Source organism: Astatotilapia calliptera, chromosome 13 (genome assembly GCF_900246225.1).
Source record: "Astatotilapia calliptera chromosome 13, fAstCal1.2, whole genome shotgun sequence".
Taxonomy (NCBI): Eukaryota; Metazoa; Chordata; class Actinopteri; order Cichliformes; family Cichlidae; genus Astatotilapia; species Astatotilapia calliptera.
In genome coordinates, this window is record NC_039314.1 from 19,097,294 (window position 1) to 19,118,681 (window position 21,388).

A 21,388-nucleotide genomic window follows, 5' to 3' on the forward strand; every position below is an offset into this window, starting at 1 on the left:
ACATTTTTAAATTACCCCAAGGATGATTTCTTGCCCTGTATTCCTTAATTCATAACTCAGTAATACTTTAAAAAAAAGCAAACAAATAAGTAAAAAATTGTCACTGCATATCTGACGAAATACACACTGATACAAACCGATCTATCACAAGCTAATATCTGCCAATAGTCCAATAAAACAAAATTAGTTGACCAGGCTCAGTTGTCCGCGGTCACAACGGACAGCATGCAAAATTAGTCCATTGTGGAATTGATGTGGACTGCGAGTAATTATCCCTTCATTGGTTTGAAGTAGTTGTGACTTTGGTTTGCAGATTCTGGCTAGCAGTCCAGGAACTAAAGAAGCGTCCAATTAGAGAAGTTCCAACCAGAGTCCAGGAGATCTGGCAAGAGTTTTTGGCCCCAGGGGCACCCAGTGCCATCAATGTGGATTCAAAGAGCTACGACAAAACCACCCAGAATGTCAAAGATCCTGGACGCTACGCCTTCGAGGATGCACAGGTGAATGGTTGCCCAAAAGGAAATGATGAAGAGATGTTAAATAATAGCCACGGCTGTTTAGTTTGTGTTGCACAATGTAGAGAGGAATAGGAACATTCAGCCTGTCACTGGGACTTGGACAGTGATCAAACTAGTGCTGAGTGTACCTGACAGACCAATGAGATATTTACTCTTAGCAGTTTACAAACCACAGTCTTGGGGATCAGTGAAAGATTTTTTTTGATTTGGTTTTAGTACAAGTGTTATTTGTGTCTGACTTCATACTCGTGCTTTTGTTCATCATTCTCACATTATGTGTTTCTTCACCAGGAACACATCTACAAGTTGATGAAGAGTGATTCTTACAGCCGTTTCATCCGTTCCAGTGCCTACCAGGAATTACTACAGGCCAAGAAGAAGGTAACAAAATCAAATAAACCATAAAGCTTGGCTAAAAACATTTGATAAATTAGTTAGTGAGAAAATAAGATGAGAGAAGTACATGTAGATGACATTACGTGACACTCTATTTGGATTTGAACTGACTCTGCTGACTTGCTGATGCTGAAATAAGCCCTTCTAGCAACCAAAGTCACACCTTTTCAAAGTCTGTTAAATTACATTTTATCCCATTCCCAGTAATCCCCTTGCATAAAAACAAGTCTGCAACTTGCTTTTACACTTACCTGTAGTATCATACAGTGTATTCTGCTACAGGAGTAATGTTGATATTTATTTGTTCACTAAGGGACAAAAATCAAGAAATTGACAATTATATTGTTATTGACTTATCATAGTAAAGTTAACTCAGCAGCAGACAGATTTGGAACAATACAGGAATCACAGTGGATTTGGATTTCCCATGCCTTATTGCTTTAGCAGCCTGGTGCATTTCAGACTCCAAGTAGCTTCTTGAAATTACATATTTGTTTTTAGACAAAATGATGTTAAATTCAGTTGTTAAGTCTATGTCTCCCAAACCAAAGTGCAAACCAGTTCAAACCAAAAAAAGTTGCAAATAAAATCGGACCGCTGCAAACAATAACAGGCAAAGCGGATTTGTACAATATATTAATGGAGTCTCTTTCAGGTGTATTTGATGGAGGAGCTGATCAGGACTCTTGTCAGGCTTGTAGAAACTCTTATGAATACAGAAAAATGGGATGTCATACCATGCAGAATATTTCAGCATTACACAAGCGCATCCACGTGGTTAAAAACCTACCCTGTCTCACACCTCCTACTCTTTATCAGCCCATCTATCTGGCAAATAAAATTTCAGTATTGTATTAATGTTTTTTTTTTTAAAAGAAAAAACTGTTAAACCTACATCAATTTTGGGGCGTATGTTGTGTTAGTTCTTCTTTTTGATTGACTATGATGTGAAAGTAGTATGTTTTACATGATGGCAGAATATTCTTTTTTATGCCAGCTAAAATTAAACAAAGCCTGCATATTTTGTTGATCTAGCGATTCTTACATATGTGTAATTTGTTTAGTGACCTATGAATCCACAAACTAAAGTCACCTCAAATATGTGTTTTTTTTTTGTCTCAACAGAAAAGTAAGAACTTATTCTGAAGGGTCTTACTCCCAGGTAATGTCCAATGATACCATATCATCTTCATGTACTACATTTGGTTGTTGTTATTTAATTCTTGTCAGCATGTTGTGATTGCTACTCTACTTAAATGTTGTGCTAAATTCTACCATTGAATGTAATACAAAATGTGCAATTCCTGCACTAAGTGTGTTGTTAAAATACTGTGTATTTCTTCTTCCCTTCTTCCACCTTATTCCCTATTTTCATTCTTTTCTGTCTTCTTATCTCTTCTCCCAGCGCAGGGGAAACCACTGGCATCCAAGAGGTTGACCAGTTGTGTGCCATCATGCTAAAATCAATGCCAACTCTCTCTCTCTCTCTCTCTGGGACATGGAGAGGGGAACCATTTCATCTCTTCATCCTCATTGTCTGTCATCTGCTCTTGGCCCAGCCGGATGATGAGCCAAGCCTTCTGTTCATCTGTTGTCCACAGGATGTTGCATGTCCATGGAGGGGATGTTCCTTCTTCTCTCTCCACTTTCAATACCTGATATATTTCCAGTATTCTCAGAAAGGAGGCACTGCTGGACTTGAGGGGACACTGACAGACAGTCAAGATGAAAAAATAAAAAAATGACACTGAAGAAAGTTATACCCAGTGTTCCAGTTCTTTCCATCATAAATGCTGGATCGGAACCTCCCTCCTGTCTCTCACTTCCAGCTGAAACAAATGATGTCAGAGAGAAAAAAAAAACAAAAAACAAAAGAAAAAAATGTAGAAAAATATAAAATGACAGCTTAAACTGATAAATCTAACCAATGTCATTGCTTTACATGATCTGAGATCACAGATACTTTGTCACGCTATGGGAAGTGTTGTGCAGAATGAATATACAATATATATATACATATATATATTATGATTAATATTATTATTTATGGTGCATTTATTTTTGCTTTGCATTATTTTATTGCACTACAAATAACTAGCACATATGATTTTCATTGCTCCTGTAAAGTCACATTCAGATTTACATAAAAAAATGCTGTCTCCTGTCTTGCGTAGAACATAATTCTTTGTTATTCTCTCCTGCATTTATTTTTATACCATATTTAAAGACACTTTTACTTACTTGTATTATTAAAGTTGGCCCTCTATCTGTTAATATGGCCTAGGTCTGATTTTTTCTTTTCCTGTATACACACAATTTTAGAATTAAATATTCATTCATTCAAATATTCATCAGTTTTAATATAATCCAACGGGTTTATGCACTTTTGTTTTCTGCCACTAGATGGGGGTAAACTATTTCCCATCGGTTAAAAAAAACAACAGTTTTCAACACAGATCAGCAAAATGAGCTACGGTACTCTGCAGACAAATGGAGTTTTGTCATGCAAAAGTGTCATCATCCTCCGGTTTGCTGAAAGGGTTATTGTTCAAACTCTGCCCATCTGAGGTTTTGCACGGTCTGTTGATGTTTCAGCTCTTTGATGGCAGAAGTGACAGTCAGAGTTTTCAGTCTTTGTGCCCAGTGGTCAGCATAGCCAGAGCCGCAAAAGAGACAAACATCATTGTCTCGGTTGCATCAAGGAATGTGAACCGTGGCATTTTTTTTTCAAAGCATGCTGTTAGTGCATGCACAGATGATTTATGGATTGGAGGTTACGGGTTTCGTTTTGATGTGGTGATTTGCCAATAAGAAAGGATAATTTAGGGGGTTTTAGGCAACCATTGTTTCTCTTATCCACTTTCCAAATCTCATCCACTTCCTTAAAAGTAAAGTGCCATTAACTGTCAAATTCAAGGTGAGGAAATGAAAACTTACGATGGAAAAATAAGATAAGGCAAAATCTGTCATCTTAGATTTGCCTATTATGGATGAGTAGGGATTCATATATAAATATATATATATATATATATTCAGAATATTAAAGGGCAGACAGAAATAAACAGCCTGTCTCTCCTAGATGTAAGTGAAAGAAATGAAGCTTGATTTGATTCACACAATAGCAAGGACCAATAGGAAAAACCCTCCCATTCTTGAGGAGGGAAAGGGGTGGTGGGGATTCAAACTAAGGCAGGCTTTACAGTGACTCAAACACGCTCAAAGACAGACTGCAGACAGTCTCCAGGACACTAAGATATGGGCTTACTGTGACTGCAGTCTGGAGCTTATTTTCTTAATCTAAAAGCCAAAAAGAGAACATTAGACTCAGAGAGAAAGACGTTGCCCAAGAGGATGGGAAACTGAGCACGTCCCAAACTTTAAGAAGGGAAGAAGAGGAGCAAGAACAAGCCTGAGGATACCGCAGATTATGTTGCCATGGAAACCGAAACTTGGAAGCGGACGCAAGGACCACTGAAGGTGGACGATCTCCCTTGAATGCATCGTCGACACATCACTGTCCCGCTGCACACATAAAAAGGTATGCGAACCATACATTACATTTCGATAGCACTGACTTTATACCATATTGAATGCCTCAAGACTCAAAAAAGCGCTTCAGCAGATGATTTTACATATAATCTTTCATAACGCATGGCTTGCACTAATTTGAAATTATTAACATTAAGTTCAAGAAAGTTTTCGATATTAGATAATACACACGGGCAGCTATGGTATCCCATTGTAATGTCCGTTTTACACGGAAATATAATGATACGTTATTTAAAGGCGCACAGCTTTGCAGCACATAAGAGGAAATGTGACCGTGTACGTGAACGCGCCATGTAGTCTAGCGTTTGGATTTCCCAGAGAGAAGAGAAACTGTCTGAGTGCTGGTTCATCATATCCCACGTGAGTTTCTGACTGACTGACTCAGTGCGTCTCTGAGTGACTAAGTGCAGAACCATGTAATTGGAACGGCGGTAGTTGTACAGCTATTTAGTATAATGTCCCAGCACTGATGGTTTGATTCCCACTGGGGCCACCCATTGTAAAAATATACACCTTCAAGGCGTTGAAAGGTGTTCTGGATAAAAGTGTCTGCTAAATTACTATAATTAGTGGCTGGAGGTTCCAAGTAATTAGTGTTGTGAGTGAGAGAATTAGTGAGTGATGACAGCCTGTTGTACTTTTCTTCTTAGTGAGCTTAAGAGGCAGTTTAGCCTTTCCAGTGAATATGAGACTGAGACATAATGATCTTAATGAACACTATGTGTAGTAAGACCATTTATGTTACTACAATAGCCTGTGGGTGCTGAATAATCTCTACTCTTTTCTTTTCCTCCCTGTTCAGTTGCACAAGTTTATATTCCCTTACGTGTTCTCTTTGTGTTGTGTGCGCTGATACCTCTCCAAGTTGGTTTGAGAACATATGTGTGCATGTGTGTGCGTGTCCCTACAGTATGCGTGCGGGGAATGGTGGGGAGTTTGCCTTCTGATCCTGCTTACGGCTCTGGTGACTGCACCACCTTGTACAATCTGCTCTGATGTCAAAGAGGATTTAGCACACAGACACATTGTAATTTCTTAAGCAACAGAAACCACGTCATTGTGAGTCTCTGGAGATAGTAGCACTGGCATTTGATAGCAAACTTTAGTAACACGGTTAACGTGTCAAGTTTGCCCTTATTATATGTAAACAGGAACTTCCCGCTGATGCTGAGGAACGTGAATTAAAACTGTGGAGTAAAACTGCAGTTTTGGCCTGTTGTGGCACATTTTTCAGTTGAAAGCAAACTTTGATATGCCAACAAATCATGAGAGTCTTCAAGAGTAACCATCCTATTACACAGTGGCCTTCTGGTGTAGCAGGCCACAGTAACTCACCAAACATTGCTCAAAGTCAGAGAACTTACATCCTAGTGAAGATCCTAAAGTGGTGCTCATTGGATAAAGAATACTTTTATTTCATATATCATAAAAATATAATAAAGTTTTCCAGCTTGAAATACCTTAAACAAGCTGACACAGATTATAAATGTAAGAATGTGAAACAAAGCTATTAAAGAGGAAACAAAAGGAGAAAAACATTTTGTTTAAGTGTAAATGGAAGGTGGTGTTAATCGCTGTAGCTTATAACGTCTGCAGTGACAACTAGTGTACTATCACAGGATTTCTAATTGGCCTTCATCCCCACTAAAGCACTTTATGTTGCTGAGGTGAAGAAGTTGTCTTACATTCTTGCCAGTACTTAGCTTGGAAAGCATTATATCTGGGCTGCTAGTCATTATCAAGACGGATTGTGGTGACAAATGGCTACCCGAACTGCCTAAAGCGGCTTCCTGGCGATGTTGGCGTTAGACACATTTACACAGCAAAGCCCCTAAAAAGAGCCCCCCAACCCCCAGCTGTTAATGAACCAACAGTGAAGCGTAGTTTGGGAAAATGCAATCCGCAAATGCAGATAATGACATGGTTCCTCTTTGTGTAATTGGCTCCGAGTGAAAACATTTAATTTACCTCTCTTTCCCTTTTTCTCTCTCTCTCTTTGCATCCTGTGTATGTGCGTTTGACTCTGTATGTGTGTCTCTGTGTGTGTGATTACACACACATGTGTGGCCACACATGGGTGCATATGCGTGCGCGTGTGCGTGTGTGGCTACCCGTGTGTGTTTGAGGTTTGAGCTGCACGGTGAATTAAATGCAGTTCTACTGTAATTAACTGCACTTACCAGTCTATGTATGAGACTTTCTGACGCACCAATAATTGAGGCATCAGGTTTTGTTTGTTTTAACCTGCCTTTGAAGACGTGCTGGGAAGATGTTTCGCATGGTTTAGTGGAAGTACATCTGTGTGTACAAATTTGAAAGCCTTGGAAAGGATTCTCCTTTCTTTATTCAATTATTTAACAACTGGATATTTGAAATCTTCAGATATTTAGCTGCCAGGCTGGCGATTTTCATGAATAATTTTGTTTTTCATTTGACTTCAAGATTTGAAAAAAAAAGGCCCATTGTTATCCAGACAGAAAACATTACCATGGTATTATCATGCCATTCTGAAAAACAAAACATAACAAGTTCCCACTGATGATAATAGCTGTTTTCCAAAAAGCTTGTGTCTAGCTCAGCAGTCTCTCTGGTATTTGTGTCTGGCATTTGTAATTTCATTAGAGGTTTGAATTTTGGAACCAAGGTCTGTCACAGTTCAGTGAAGCATATTCAAAGTATTTGTGGTTCTGGTAAAACATAAAGCTGTGTTTGTGGACAATATTAGTGTTTAGCAGACACAAAGGTTGTGCTCAGTTCTGTCCCAGCATTAACACTCAAAACCACAGTCGCCTCCTGCCTCTAGGACTGTGTGATGATCGGTGCTGTGTGTCCAAGAATAAAAATCACAAGAGTGACAAAAAAAGAAAGAAAAAGCTCACAAGGAGGGATGAAGTTATATTTTTCATGAACCCCAAGTAGTGTTGGTCTTGTTTCCCGGTGTGTCATGAGTCCAGAAACCCCAACGAGTCTGCAACCCCCTCTTTCCCCCCCCCATCTTCTATCCCCAACCACTAACCATCTACCTCAGACTCCCCCAAAAGCCCCTGAATCGTTACCCCAAAACCACAATTTGTCTTGCAGAGAGATTGATGGGTATAGCTCAGCAGGGCTACTACTCTAACACCAGCTGAGTTTGGGGGTGGAGAGGAAGCGCAGTTGCTGACTGTATAGGTCATTTGTCATGCCCTGTGTACACAGTCAGTCAGGTCATCCCTCCCCAGCCCCAAGAGCTATCCAGACTGTAGATCACCGGAGTCACATGGCGCTACATAAGAGACTGATTTAGGGAAAATGGGAAAACAAGAGCCTGGACACAAAAGCAGAGCATGTGACCCTGATCAGGGGTTTGTGCACTTCAACTCCCAGTCAGCAGGAATAAGATGAAGCAGGTAAAGACAAATGAGACTGTCCTTAAGTGGAAGGTAGTTCACTAAAAGATGAAGTGGGGTCAATATTCTCTGATAGAGCAGGTGGGGGAAAGACAGTGGGATTGTTTACTTTAGTTATTCTAACCTTATGGTGGGTGAGCGTAGGGGAGTATATATATGGTCTGTATGTGTGCAAAAATGTACATCTCTAGAAGAACCACAGACATTATTTGGATGTCCAGTTCCCGATTTGGATATGATTTAGGTGCCAAAATCATAATTTCCTGTGTAAGAACTGGCTTAAATGTGTGTCATCTGGACACACATTGTTACTTCAGCCATATAATTGATCTAGTTCCTTAGCAGACTGTACACAGATGTCTTAAGAAAAAAGCAAAGCAAAACCAAACTATAACAAAAAAAAAACCCTTTAAAAAATTCATCAGATTAGATTTGAACAAGAAAAAAATTAACAGTACACTCCATTTTCTGTGCTTAACTAACTGCAACGTATGGCTTTATTTATTTTTTAATAAAAAAAAAAATTCATACTTTATATCTGGTAGATGGACTAACAGCTGCTGTCTAGCTTATGGCAAGTGCTGCTGGGACAGTGATATACAGACTCGAGTGCTCATGCTGCTCAGACAGAGCTGCCATGACCTCAGGGTCAAGGGCAGAAAAAAACAAGGCAAAAAACAAAGTGGATTATGATAAAGTAATTTGTTCCATGTCAGAGTGAGTTGCAGGTTCAGGAAAGGAACAAAGAGAACATACGAGCAGAGCAAAGAAGAGTCTGCGAATAGTAGCAGCCAATGGCCTTGAGGCCGTTTGGTTCTCTGTCAGAATTTCTAAGTTGGTGTCATGCAATGCTTGTCAAGAGCAACATCTGCTGAAAAGATGCTTGAGTGATGGTCAAAAATGTGCTGGCGCAAATACTGACAGCTTGCACACGGGCGCGTACTCCGTTTTGACTCAAAGAGGAATCATTTCTCCAGATCATACCATCTCTATGGTGCTGGCATTGTACAAAAGGCACTGGTGATTATGGACAATATAGGCCCATAATCACTCTCACTTTAGTTTTCTTCACGTATATCACCAAAGAGTAGATGAGTGAACTGTACGGCTCTCCGACTCTTTCCCTAATAACATGCAGATGGGCCTCTCTAATGCCTGTTTACATATCTGCGGCATAGTTCATGACTAAAGTAAGCAAAGCCCTAATTATTTTACCCAGCGACGGGACCAATAAAATCAACTTCCCCTTCTCGTTATGGGTGTTTAAGTGTATCCTTTGATGGCAGGGCTTTATTTATTTTTGGAAGAGTTGCGTAGCCGAGAGGAAAGCAAATAGAAGTAATGACACAGAGATGCTGACAAATGGGGGCCCTGGTGATGGATTCATTTCCTCAATGATGCCTGGAAGGCTAAACTGCAAAGGTGGCTCAACAGGAATGAGCATTCTCACAGTTGCAAGCATAATTGGCAACATTAGTATCATGTAAGCATTTGTGTGACTGTCATGTTTCATCTCATACTACCTAAACGTGTTACACCAGCTTTAGTGTAAATGTCCAGATTCTGTTTGTGCAGATGTCTTTCTCCGTCTATTCGCTACATTGTATAGTAATGTATCTCTCTTTGCAGAATGCTGTGGAGAATAACTATCCCTGTCATACTGGCTGGGGTGCTCTGCATCACTGCAGAGACCAAAAAGTCCCGTCCTCAGGGAGCCATCCCATCTCCATACAAGTCCAAAGGAAACCTGTCTGCGGACCGTCACCATCGATTGCTTCAGCAGAAACCAGAGGTGCTATCCTCTAGCCGGGAAGCCTTGGTTGTGACAGAGCGCCGTTACCTCCGCAGAGACTGGTGCAAGACCCAACCTCTTCGTCAGACAATCAGTGAGGAGGGCTGCCGCAGCCGCACTGTGGTCAACCGTTTTTGCTATGGCCAGTGTAACTCATTCTACATACCACGGCATATGGGTCCAAGCTCGAGTCAGGGACAGAGTCGAGGCCAAACCTCAGGCTCGGGAAGAAAAAACCACAACAAAGCCCAGGAGCCATTTCAGTCCTGCTCCTTCTGTAGGCCACATCGCATCACACAGCTCACAGTGCAGCTAGACTGCCCAGACCTGCAGCCCCCTTTCAGACACCGCAAGGTGCAGAGAGTCAAACAGTGTCGCTGCATGTCTGTGGATGTGAGCGGCCATGGGAAACTGTGAAGGGGGACTTAAAGGTCTTTCGAATTTGGAATGACATCATTTATGTGCTGTCAGAGGCAGAAATTCACAAACTTAGCCAAACAAGGACTGGCTTCAAGAGGAACTGTTCTGCATCGTGTTGTACAAAGAATGGCTTGTCTTGCAACAAAATGAAACATGGAACTAGAAATACACAAAAGCTCAACAATGATTTAATTAGAGAGTAGCAGCCATGTTCATATGCCAGTGCGGTTAAAAAGGAAAAAAAAAAAAAGAATAAATCAAGTGGCTGTGTAGAGACAGTGATAATAAAGCTGTTGGTGTTTAACAATGGACATTTTTTTAGTTGTAGCATTTCAAAAATATCACATCTACCTAAAGGAGTCAAGAAAGTACCTCTTAAAAATGACAGAACATTATGGACACTGAGGATGGCCAAGCAAAAGGAAGTGCATTAAAGTAATGTCCAACTGTATAATTAGTGCAACCAATTAAAACAGTCTTTGTAAAATGTGTATCTATAGGTGGTTCTACAATCTTAGACAGCTTGTCAGTATCTTTTTTGTTGTCGTGTTTCACAAGTATTCTGTTACCCTTTTTGTTTTGTATTAACATGATGATGTCAAAGAAAAGATGAAACAATTCACACCATCCACCTGCTTGGATACAAACCTGATTGTATACTGTACATTTTCCACAAATATACTAGCCAGGAGACAAAAAATAAAGAAAAAAAAAACTGCAGCATGTGTAATGGAGTTGCAATGCAATGTATACAATATATACACGTGTGTTTTAAGTATGTAAAAATATATTAAATCTATTTCATATAAAACAAAGTGATGTGTAGTGTGCATATAATTTGCCATATGATAAACAGAAATTGATCACCAATAACAGAATTTTTATCACAAAAATCAGGGTAATGTCTTTTATTCAATAAATATATATTTGTATTATTTTTAATGGTCAGATGTATTCAGTCAAAACACAGTGCTGGTATTGTACATTAAAACCACATCACATGATTCTACTGCTGATTTAGCCAATGGATATTCACACTCTTTCACATAACACAAAAGGTAAAACTATCTGCATAGGATTTTGCTTGAAAGAAAGCATATTTACATTAATGTTGAAAAGAACAATAGTGGGGATTTATCAGATCACATGACTTAGAAAGACATGACCATTTAAATAAAAAACACTAAAAGATGAGGTGCTGTATGTAAAACACGTAGAATTCGCAGTTGAAACGCACCAGATGAAAATCTTGAAAGGAGTAAATTAGTTATTTTTCAGGCCATGTAAACAGACTTTTCTTCCTTGTAGGTATCATTGAATCACAATTGATGCATCTCAAAAATAAGCTTTGTTCAACTCATTTAAAGTCTCCACTATGCAATAAGGCACCATATAGAAATATTATAAAATCCTGTGCTTTTCACCATCAAGGGAGATGTGAACAACGTGTTAATGGTTTTTCTAGAAACTGAGGGTTGGAAACGGCAATAAAAAATGGCTACATATTATGTATACTGATAAAGCTTGAACATAGTGTCACCAAAAAACAAAACAGAAAAAGAACACCAAGTATTTATAGCAAATTTTCATGCAACTTGAATTCAGTAATCAGCTTAGGGATGCCTTTTTATAACACAGACTCGTTTCATTTTGTGAAATGGTGGGTAAGGACATTAGCTTTAATCCCAAGTTTAAACGATACACTTTGAACCAGCTCACACTCGACAGCCCTAAACCAATTGAAAACAAATACTGGGAGCAAATAAACGCTAAAAATGACTGATGACTCGTGTCAGATTGTACAAACACAGCTTGTGCAATAGGCTAGGTGATGATAATTTTCCATTGTCTGCTTCAGATCTTCTTACCCAACTTTGCTTTCTGTGGAAAAAAAAAAAGACAAGAAAAAAGTGTGAGTTATTTACAGCTGGAAGCACTGGCGCTCCGCTCTAAAATGTTACTATAAGAGCCAGGATTGTTGTTTCTTAAAACACTGACAAGCATTTGCGAGCAATTGGGTCTGTTAGGTGAAAGAAAAAGGCAGGTACTGCTAGAATTACAGTAAATAAATAGAAAACAGATGACTCCATACAGTAATAAGAAAAAGTAAAATGTTATGCATACTATTCCAGTTGCATGTTTGGGTGTCACATTGTAGGAAGCCTTCTGCCTGGCCTGTTTAAAAGACTCCTCTGCCATTTTGACCCTAAAAAAAAAAAGGAGAAATAAATGCCAATCATGTGATAAAGATGTTAAGAGCAATTAATTAGCTGCATAGAGCTACACAGAGTCACTAAAATTCACCATTACACCATCAAAAAAGAAAAATGTAGTATAGTGCTAAAGATTTCAGGTTTATACCATCCAAGTTGTGGTCATGGGGCATTTTAAACACAAGGATTTTGGTTTGACAGGAGGCCAGACCTTCTACTCTGAAATGATTCACTCTAGTTTACTATAGCAAGGAGAGGGCCAGAAATGTCACTACTCATTTGCTCTTTAAAAAGAAAAATGATTAACATGCTGGCATTGAGTGAGTAGAGCAGTTTATACTAGCAGACTCGCCTGTTGTCTCTACCCATTACATGTTCAATGCATGGTAGTGCTGCATCTTTGCATGCCCATACAGGCAGAAGTGAGGATTACCATCTACTGTTCCACATATGGCAAAGGACAAAGAGTTAATGCTTTCAAATTAGTTTTTATTCTTTCCTACTGAACAAGCAAAGACTATGACATTGGACCTCGCTTACAAATACTATCACAAGTCAATCTTCATTGGAAATAATGGACCAATTTGCTTTTTGTTGACATATGCAGCTATATCTTCATATTTATCAAACCACTGGAAGCTAACTGGATGATGCATGTGTTTTTTTTTCGTTGCTGGGGTAAGGACAAAGATTTGGGTCATTTGCCCTCTTTCCCTTCATGAATTTGAATGAATCTGATAGGATCTTCAGTGAACATGAGATGCACTGCATGTTATTAATGGTTTGGAAACTCAAGCTTGGGGAAAATTCAAAATGAAGGAGCACTAGGCACATCTGTTATCACATTTTAAGGCTCCCAATCAGAGAAAATAAGAAAAAAAATGGACTGATATCTCAGCAATACTCCATTTTTAGTCAAAAGTTTTAAGCGTCCTATCAGAGGGATTTATCCGTATCATGGAAAATGTCACATTGTGGAACAGGAATCTTCATATGGCTCACCGCTCTTGTAAGATCAGCTTATTCTGCTTCTTCCACTGGTCTTTAAAATCTGTGGAAAACTCATGCCAAATGGAGAAGAATGTGTGGGGAGAGACTTCTTTCTCTCCTGCCTTCGGTTTGACTGAGAAGGATACACTCAACTCCAAGAAACTGAGGACAGAGAAGAAAAACATTACTTCAAGACCAAAACATTACAACACGAGATTACAGAAAACTATACCAATTATTGTGAAACTTGGCAGTCCTACGCAGATATGCAAAATATGATAGCTAATCTTGGAATAATGTGCTTTTTGGAGATTTAATAGTAGAGTAACTAAAAAAAAAAAAAAAAAAAAAAAAAAAAAAAAGAATAAAAACAATAATGACCGTGCATTTCAACGAAAAAAAAAAATGCTATTAGTGCTGCAAAAGCAAGAAAATCTGACTTAACCAAAATGATGAATTTTGCTGTATCGCTCCTTTTCCTTATCCATATGAACCTCTTTTGTATGTTTGTGTATACATACATGCACATACTCTATTGGTGTGTAAGCATGAGTGATGAAAGACAAAGGAGCCAAAGACAGATCTTGCAAAAAGAAAGTGTGCATAGAGCAGCGGATGACATACACTAAGGTGTTAAATGTGGCAGCAATTTTGAGTGGATTAATATCGTGGACAGGTTGGGGTCTCTTTGTTTGGAGTGTGCTATAGGAACACATTCCAAGCCAGCAGTAACAGAAGCCTGGAGCCATGGCTGTCTACTCTCGCTCCACTTAGATAAACAACATAGACACTGCATAGGGGGCCTCCCGTCTACTGAAGGCCTGGCATGACGGCCTGCACCTTCCATGTAATTGAAGGAACCAGGAGTCATAAATATTGACAAAGCTGCAAGATTATATTTCTTCACTGCAGCGAGAGTATATCACTTCAAACTGTGTTGGATTGCATTATACCTTACTTTCAAATTCACAACTACAATCACTGCTTTGAAACTTAAAAGACGACCAAATGTAAATCCAGGAAATAAAATGCAAAGTAACATTTATCTTTTGAGCAAAGATATGTAGGAAAAGGTTTTTAAACACACACACACACACACACACACACACACACACACACACACACACACACACACACACACACACACACACAACTCTTCTTACATCTTCTGAGTTTCTGCTAGCTGGTTCTCCTGCGTTTCCAGTTCAGTTTTGGCTGTGAAAGAGTAAGAAAAAAAAAATTATGCATTTGCAAATAGACGGATTTTGCATTTCCCTTAAAAGACAGCTCTTTCATTTATAGTGTGATTTGTATATACCAGGAGATTCAAGATGTCACCATTACTTAACTCAAAAGTCCTGCTCAGGGTCAACATCGAGCCATGACATTATTGAGTGTTGGATTGTATGCTGTTGCACAACTGACAAATGAGTAGTGGAGATTGCAGAACAAGTGCTTCTTTGTGTAATATTACTTCAAATGGAGACAGATGACTGTGTTCATGTTTGTGTGAGGTGTGAGGGAGTAGTTGGACATCATGGTGCACATTAGCAAGCAGTTCCAGCAGACCACAACACTTATCTTGGGGTGCCATCGGGATCATTTTGACTGCGTTATAAATTATGATATGAACGAAAAGCAGTCAAATGTGACAGCCTTGGTTAGACAAGCATCGCAGGTTAGTACTCATCAAATTTCAGATCCAAGGGCTGATTTTTCATCTCATTTTTTTCAATATATCAGCAGTTGTAGAGTCGATCCAGCTGTGTTTTGTTGGTCTATATCTTCACTATGGTGCTGTATAACTGTCAAAAGGCTAGGCATTAAATTCTTGCCCAGATAACATCTCTTTTCCCTCAAGGTCAGTAATGTGTAACCTGCTGTCTTAAACTGTCAAATGATCAGAAATGACCTATGGCCTGCAAATAGCTTTGTGAGACAGATGACAGTAGATGGAACAGAGAATCTTTCCTGGCACAAACCCGTGTGCTGCTTTTACCCAGTTGAATATCTGCTTGCTTTGTGTAATTGAAGCCAGAACCACATCTAAAGATCTCAGACAAACCTGCTGAGAGGAGCTCTATGCGTTATCATTCTAAAGTGCTAAATCACTCTGCAGACTACAATCTTGCCCGTCACTGCAGATTGTCCATCAAAAATGATAACAAATTGATGAGAAATATGAAGTAATGCGACAACATTTTTAAAAAATTAATATAAAATATAATATATAATAGACTGTTAAATACCCTTTATCATGCCGAATGATTTAGTATCAAGTCTATATAGTTTGCTCTTTTCTAATAATCTTATTGTGATGTTGTTAAGATATTGTGATATTATGGGAGAGAATCAAACAAAAGAGGAAAACTTAAAAAAAAGGTTATTTAAAGATATAAAACATCAGCATTGTTGCACAACATCAACATGTCTATCTAAAGTCAATATTTCTTTTTTCCATAATGTGCTATGCATTGATGTTTAAAAGTTTATTTAACATTCTTGGCTTATTTGCTTTGATTTCTTAGGTTGCAGTTAGTAGAAAATGTAGCAAGAGTATGTCATCAGTCATACTAGTAATCTTTACATTCATCAGAAACAGATTATCACATGGCCGGTGCTCTCTTGCTAGTCATATTGACTCCATCAAAGGCCTGCATGCATGAGAATTTGTGAAGTGAGTGGAGAAAATGGAGCTAGACCAAACAGCCAAGCTCCAACAAGTCCGCTCCCACTGTTATTCTGTGGTTAGTTGCATGGTCAGAAAATAAACAAAAGCGGTTTAAACTGTGGAGCCAGAAACGGTTTAACCCCAGGCTTTTTAGAAATTACAGAAATAACAAAAATAAGACATTTGGCTGTTGTTTCTTTTTTCACTGCTGCAGTGGAAGAACCTCAAGAATCCCGTCTGGAGCCTTGTGAGTCACATGTCCATGTTACAGTGCTTACATTCTGGTCTCAGAGGAAAAACCTCATCATTTGCATCAAAGAGAGAGCCCCCATATTTCTCTCAAACGCACAGAGAGAGGAACAGAGATGGGGAGAGGTGGAAATGGGAGAGATGCTTTCATCTGCAGACTTCCTTTAAAATGGACAGTGAGCATTACTGCTGAAGCACATATGCTATGTATTAGACTCTCATTTGAATACAAAAGCAGTTGGAAAGAGGCCTGCAAGTTGGGTCCTTCAGGAAGATTGGTCACAGTCAACTGAATGTACCCAGGGTCAAAGCCAGTGCTACATAAATAATGACTATTGGTTTGTTTTTCTAAAACAAGTGTTTAAAAAAAAAAAAAATCCAGTAAGTCTTACACATTTGAAGTAGACTGCAATAATCTAATATTGCTGCATGCAGATGTTAGATTACAGATAAAAGCTCAACTTCATGACATCTGGTGAATATGACAAATAAACACGATTATATTTTGGGTAGATTTTGATGCTATTTAAACAAAAATGCAGTAGCTTTTTCCTGTTGACTGAAAATTTGCAGCTCACAAATTTTATTATCGCAGCCACGGTACTCAGAGGCCAAACCCTTTGTTGTTTTCATCCAAATACCTCTAGGGCAAAGTATCATTATTCCAGTCAAATTCCTCTACATCTGAGTGCACAAATAAAGACCAAGTAATATTCAAAGTCTACTTAATGAAAAAGATAATTTTCCAAAGTCTGTTTTACGCCACATTATACAGTTCTCCTCTTGGCAGTCAATTTACAGCAAGAAGCTACATGACAAGTTCAAATTTAGACTTTTTTCCCCCCCTTTGAGTCAGAGCAAGAGTGCTTCATTTTATTAGGCAGAGATCACGATTAAAAAAACCCTAAACTGACTCCAAGTGCAGTCATGATCTTTCAAAACAGATAGGCAAACTTGAAACAACATCAGTGAATTATTCAATACACCCTGAAATAAACAGAGGTCCCTATGGAAACTACACTGACTGAGTCTTTGTGTGTGTATAGCAACTGTAAAACGGTATGAAACAGATCTTAAATGTGTTTGCAGGCATGGACAACTTGCATCATTCTGATGGATGAGCTGCGTCACATAGGCTCACACAAATCATTAAATTAAAGCATGCACTCTTAAAGTAGTAAATTATTTCTATGGAAAGGTCTGATACTTAACATGCAAATTCAGCTGCAGATCTGGCAAGGATTTTCAGCAGAAGAACAGTGTTTATGGAACTCCAAATACACTACAGTGACTATGTTTAAAGTAGGGCTGAACGATTATGGAAAATAATCTAATTGCGATTTTTTGCCCCAATATTGCGATTGCGATGCGATATGCGATTATTTTTTAAGGTCTTTGTCTTCTGTATTATTAAACAAAGACAAGCAATACATCATATAGTATGGCCAATACTATATTACATTAATTTTAAACTGTTCTTTCCTGGAAGACAGACCTCTGTTATGATGACATGAGGTGATGCATGAATTGATGACTGACATTTTTATTTAACTTCTTCAATCACAACAGTATATTTGAACATACACAATAGTTTATTTTTAGCTTACATCTGAGCATAAAGTGCTGACAAGGAACCCTGGTGTAAACATTAAAATGAAAGTCAGTGCAATGTGCAGATTGCAGAAATATACATAAACAAAATCAGTGGCTTTACCACACTCAGTTTTTCGACATCTGTGAACTACTAGACAGTCATTAAATTAAAAAATAATATTAAATAAATAAAACTAATAAATAAAAAATACACACATCTTACTGATCTCTGCAGTCAGTAACATTACACATAAAGTGCAAACATAATAGCAATTGTATAAACACACACACACAAACACGCCTTTAAAATTTAAAGGCGTGAAATTGGACGGTCTAGTTCTGATTAGCGTCACCGCTGTCTCAGTGGAGTTTAATAAACTCGGCCGTCTGCTTCTTGCTATCTAAAATATAACCAGACACTGGTGTAAATTCTCGACTGTCTCATACTTCTGTTTAATAAGTTTTCTGTTTGACGTTTAGTCAGCTGTGTGAAAACCAAGGAGGAACCCACCCGGGGGATTAATAAAGTTTTATTTTATCTAATCTAATAACTTTAATCTCAGCCAAACCGATTTACTCACGAACAAACAAAACACTGAAAAAAGCCCAACAATAACATTTTTAGGTTGTCTAAGTGACTTATATATTACGTTTAACCCGAGCAGCGAAACTCCGCGGTGATCTGAAAATGATGTGCCGGGAGTTGTGCCGTTCTCGGCCGCATCAGTAACCCTCGAGCTCCCGGCTAGCTGTCGAGCTGGTGGGTAGCAGACGCCTCTGAAAACGTCGAAGCACTTTTGCAAATATGGGATATCTTGATAAACCGAGCAGATATTTGATGTTTACACAACTACTTTCTCGCCTGAAAATATGTTAAAAGTTTATTTTGTGACCCTGAAAGATTAGTATGAGTAATTTTAAAACTCAGTAGCGGCCGCCATTGCTGGAAACTGGAGTTTGGCTGGGCCGCGCTATGAATTCTGGGATATGGTAGTAATTTGGACAGCCTTCGGCGCGTCGCTGTGACGTAATCGGTCTACAAATGCGGCCTCAGGAGGATGCAGCCCATGAATTTGGACATGTCCAGAGTATAATCGCAGCCTTTGCGGTTAGAAAATTGCACTTGATCATGTCGCGATATTATCGCAAATACGATATATCATTCAGCCCTAGTTTAAAGTAATGAAGGAACATATTAGTGCAGTGGTGTGGATTGTCAGTAATAGACGGCTATGGTACAGATACAAAGATACATCAAGCTTTTGATACAAAGATCCAAACATTGCAGTTCATTGTTGAGTTTAATATTTAAATGGAATTCACTGACAGTCGAGTCAAATAGACTGTAGACAAAATCATATTCAGTTATTTTCTCACCTCGATTGAGAAATTCATCCATCTTGTCCTTGAATGGTTGCAGGTTCTCTTCAGAGGACAATTTCCAAACTTTCTCCGTTTCAGCAGAGCATGCTGAAATAACAAAAGATTAGAAGATAAGGGGGGTGGGGGAGTCTTCCAGAACAGAAATATTTTATCCACCATTGGCGCTTTAATTATCTGCAGTGCTCTTTAACCTAGCTGAGCTTGCTTTAATAAATCTCTACTGAATTTTTGCTGAATAAGTGTCTGCAAAGACATAATAACCCATAATGACTAATAAGTTAGCCCTAGCAACCAGGAAGGCCTGCGGTCTGATCCCAGGAGAAACTTATTGTTACGCTCGATCTGCAAGCATAACAGATACACAAGCTCAGCTCAAGGCCTTAGAGGTGGAGAGGCCATGAGACGCTTAAGGGAACAACGAGGTCGGGACTGGGCAAGTGGTAATTCATCGACCATATGGTGCCTCAGCCAAAAAGGCAAAGCAAGCTCTCTCTCCACTGCATTACTTGCTGATGTCCTTTGGGCCAGCCAAGGCCATTTCTACGCCGCCTACCTATCGGAAAACCCCTCTGGGAACTGTCATCGAAGCCCATGTCTGCTAGAGCACTCAGCTACCTCTGCTAGGTAATGAAGAGGTCTGCAGGTATAGCATGTGATGATGTATTTATGTATGGCCAGTATGTGCCACAGCCACTGGGGTCGAAAGTCAGTTTCCCCTGTGAGTAACTCCATCTTTATGAATTGCAAATAATGAACAGCCTAAAGAATCATTACAGCAGAGAAAAAACAATATTTGGCAATACGTTTTAGGCGTCTGATTGGTTTAGCAGCAAAAACACATAAAACATGATAGAGAACAGACCAGGTTTAGGGAATAGTCGATCAGGCTGCAAGTACACACTCACGTGCATCATTTTGCTCAAAGATACACTTTAAAAAAAATAAAAATAAAAAAATCACCTCTAGAGCAAGAATAATGAAAATGAGCATTTTCTAAATGCTGCATAAATTAAGATGTTTTTCACTCAGCCAGTGAGTTTGGCTTGTCATTATCAAATATCCAAACCTTTTCCTGTGATCTTAATGTGTAGTGACATAACATTAATACAGTTCTCCATTATCCTATTTTACTTTGTGTTTTTGCGTTCCCACTTAAGAGTTATTGTTCCACAAACTCCATGGTTTGTGGAATTATCACATAACCCCCTTTTTCTTGATTCAAGTTCATTCTGTGCTGACTTTTTAAATTTTAAATATAAAAAGCAAAACTAAAGGACAAGATCCAGAGCTGGTAAATGAAGCCAAGGCAAAGTGGGGGGGGGGGGGGGAAACAAACAAAACAACAACAAAAAAAACCGTGACTCTTTACTGCACCAAAAAGCATATTCTAGACCAGTTTTGCCCCTGATAACAACATGAAATAGGGTGAATATTTTTCTTCCACCTCGACTTCTTAATCAGGGGCATGACCTTTTTGACTGACAGGCCTCTCACAAACAGCTCGAGATTAAGCTGGACTTCTTCACTGTGTGTATCTGGTGCATGTGGAGCATTTTTAATGTATTATCTAAACACTAAGGCTTAGGTGAGTGAAATTCTGGTGTTTTTTTCACTTAGCACTAATCAGCCAATGTGGTTGCACCTATGCAGTTTATGAATACAGCTTGCTAACAAGGGTAGCTAGCCTTAGCTGATAAATTAGCATTCCAACTCTTAGCAACTTCTAGGTCTAATAATAATAATAATAATAATAATAATAATTTGTGTCACCAAAACACTATTGTTGAGGATTAAATGCTGACCCTGTGTGAAAAACATGGTTAATAAAGGTCATTACTAACCATGTTACATGTAGTTTCCCCAGTTGCATCCAGATTCTTTTACTATTGTAATGCATGCAGAATGTGGTTGGGTCGCTGAAACAAGTAAGTTCTTTCCTGAAAAATGGGTCATCTGGATGGTTAATGTTTCTCCTAATACGGTATATATTAATCAGCCTTAATCAAATCTTTGCAGATCAGAGAAGTATCCATACCATGTTCACTAATGCATCCCTACAGTATCACAAAAGCTTGCTTTTGAGCTATGCACTGAGACGAAGCTAGGCAGTCCCCTGACACTTGAGTCCTGAAGACCAGCATCTATAATTTTCAGTTGATTATGAGTCACAGGACAGTTTTCCACATTGCCTGAGTCCATTTTAAAATGTTTGGGTAAAGAGTTGG

At 38.8% G+C, this 21,388-nt stretch overlaps 3 protein-coding genes across 4 annotated transcripts in view; 2 read left to right on the forward strand and 1 right to left on the reverse strand.

Annotated features, from left to right (window-relative positions):
• rgs7a (regulator of G protein signaling 7a) overlaps positions 1 to 3,241 on the forward strand; it is a 50,763-nt gene extending 47,522 nt beyond the window's left edge. The window contains exons 15-18 of one of the 2 annotated variants that reach the window (XM_026189974.1): positions 314 to 500; positions 810 to 899; positions 2,040 to 2,076; positions 2,320 to 3,241. In XM_026189974.1, coding sequence (XP_026045759.1) covers positions 314 to 500; positions 810 to 899; positions 2,040 to 2,060 — 298 coding nt within the window. In that variant the 3' untranslated portion in view covers positions 2,061 to 2,076; positions 2,320 to 3,241. The remainder of the gene's footprint in view (positions 1 to 313; positions 501 to 809; positions 900 to 2,039; positions 2,077 to 2,319) is intronic. The other variant, XM_026189975.1, reaches the window with a different exon arrangement.
• A 232-nt stretch (positions 3,242 to 3,473) lies between these two features.
• On the forward strand, positions 3,474 to 10,879 carry grem2a (gremlin 2, DAN family BMP antagonist a). The gene is made up of 2 exons (XM_026189931.1): positions 3,474 to 4,452; positions 9,482 to 10,879. The coding sequence occupies exon 2, from the start codon at positions 9,483 to 9,485 to the stop codon at positions 10,059 to 10,061; it is 579 nt and encodes a 192-aa protein (XP_026045716.1). The 5' UTR covers positions 3,474 to 4,452; position 9,482; the 3' UTR covers positions 10,062 to 10,879.
• Positions 10,880 to 10,957: 78 nt separating this feature from the next.
• Positions 10,958 to 21,388, reverse strand: part of fmn2a (formin 2a) — a 40,781-nt gene continuing 30,350 nt past the window's right edge. Inside the window, exons 14-18 of the mRNA XM_026189930.1 lie at positions 19,158 to 19,250; positions 14,431 to 14,482; positions 13,280 to 13,429; positions 12,189 to 12,270; positions 10,958 to 11,945 (exon numbers count right to left, since the gene is read on the reverse strand). Coding sequence (XP_026045715.1) covers positions 11,919 to 11,945; positions 12,189 to 12,270; positions 13,280 to 13,429; positions 14,431 to 14,482; positions 19,158 to 19,250 — 404 coding nt within the window. The 3' untranslated portion in view covers positions 10,958 to 11,918. The remainder of the gene's footprint in view (positions 11,946 to 12,188; positions 12,271 to 13,279; positions 13,430 to 14,430; positions 14,483 to 19,157; positions 19,251 to 21,388) is intronic.

Bases quoted from the DNA above. Each gene is read 5' to 3' on its own strand.
- grem2a (XM_026189931.1), top strand. From the start codon at position 9,483: ATGCTGTGGAGAATAACTATCCCTGTCATACTGGCTGGGGTGCTCTGC.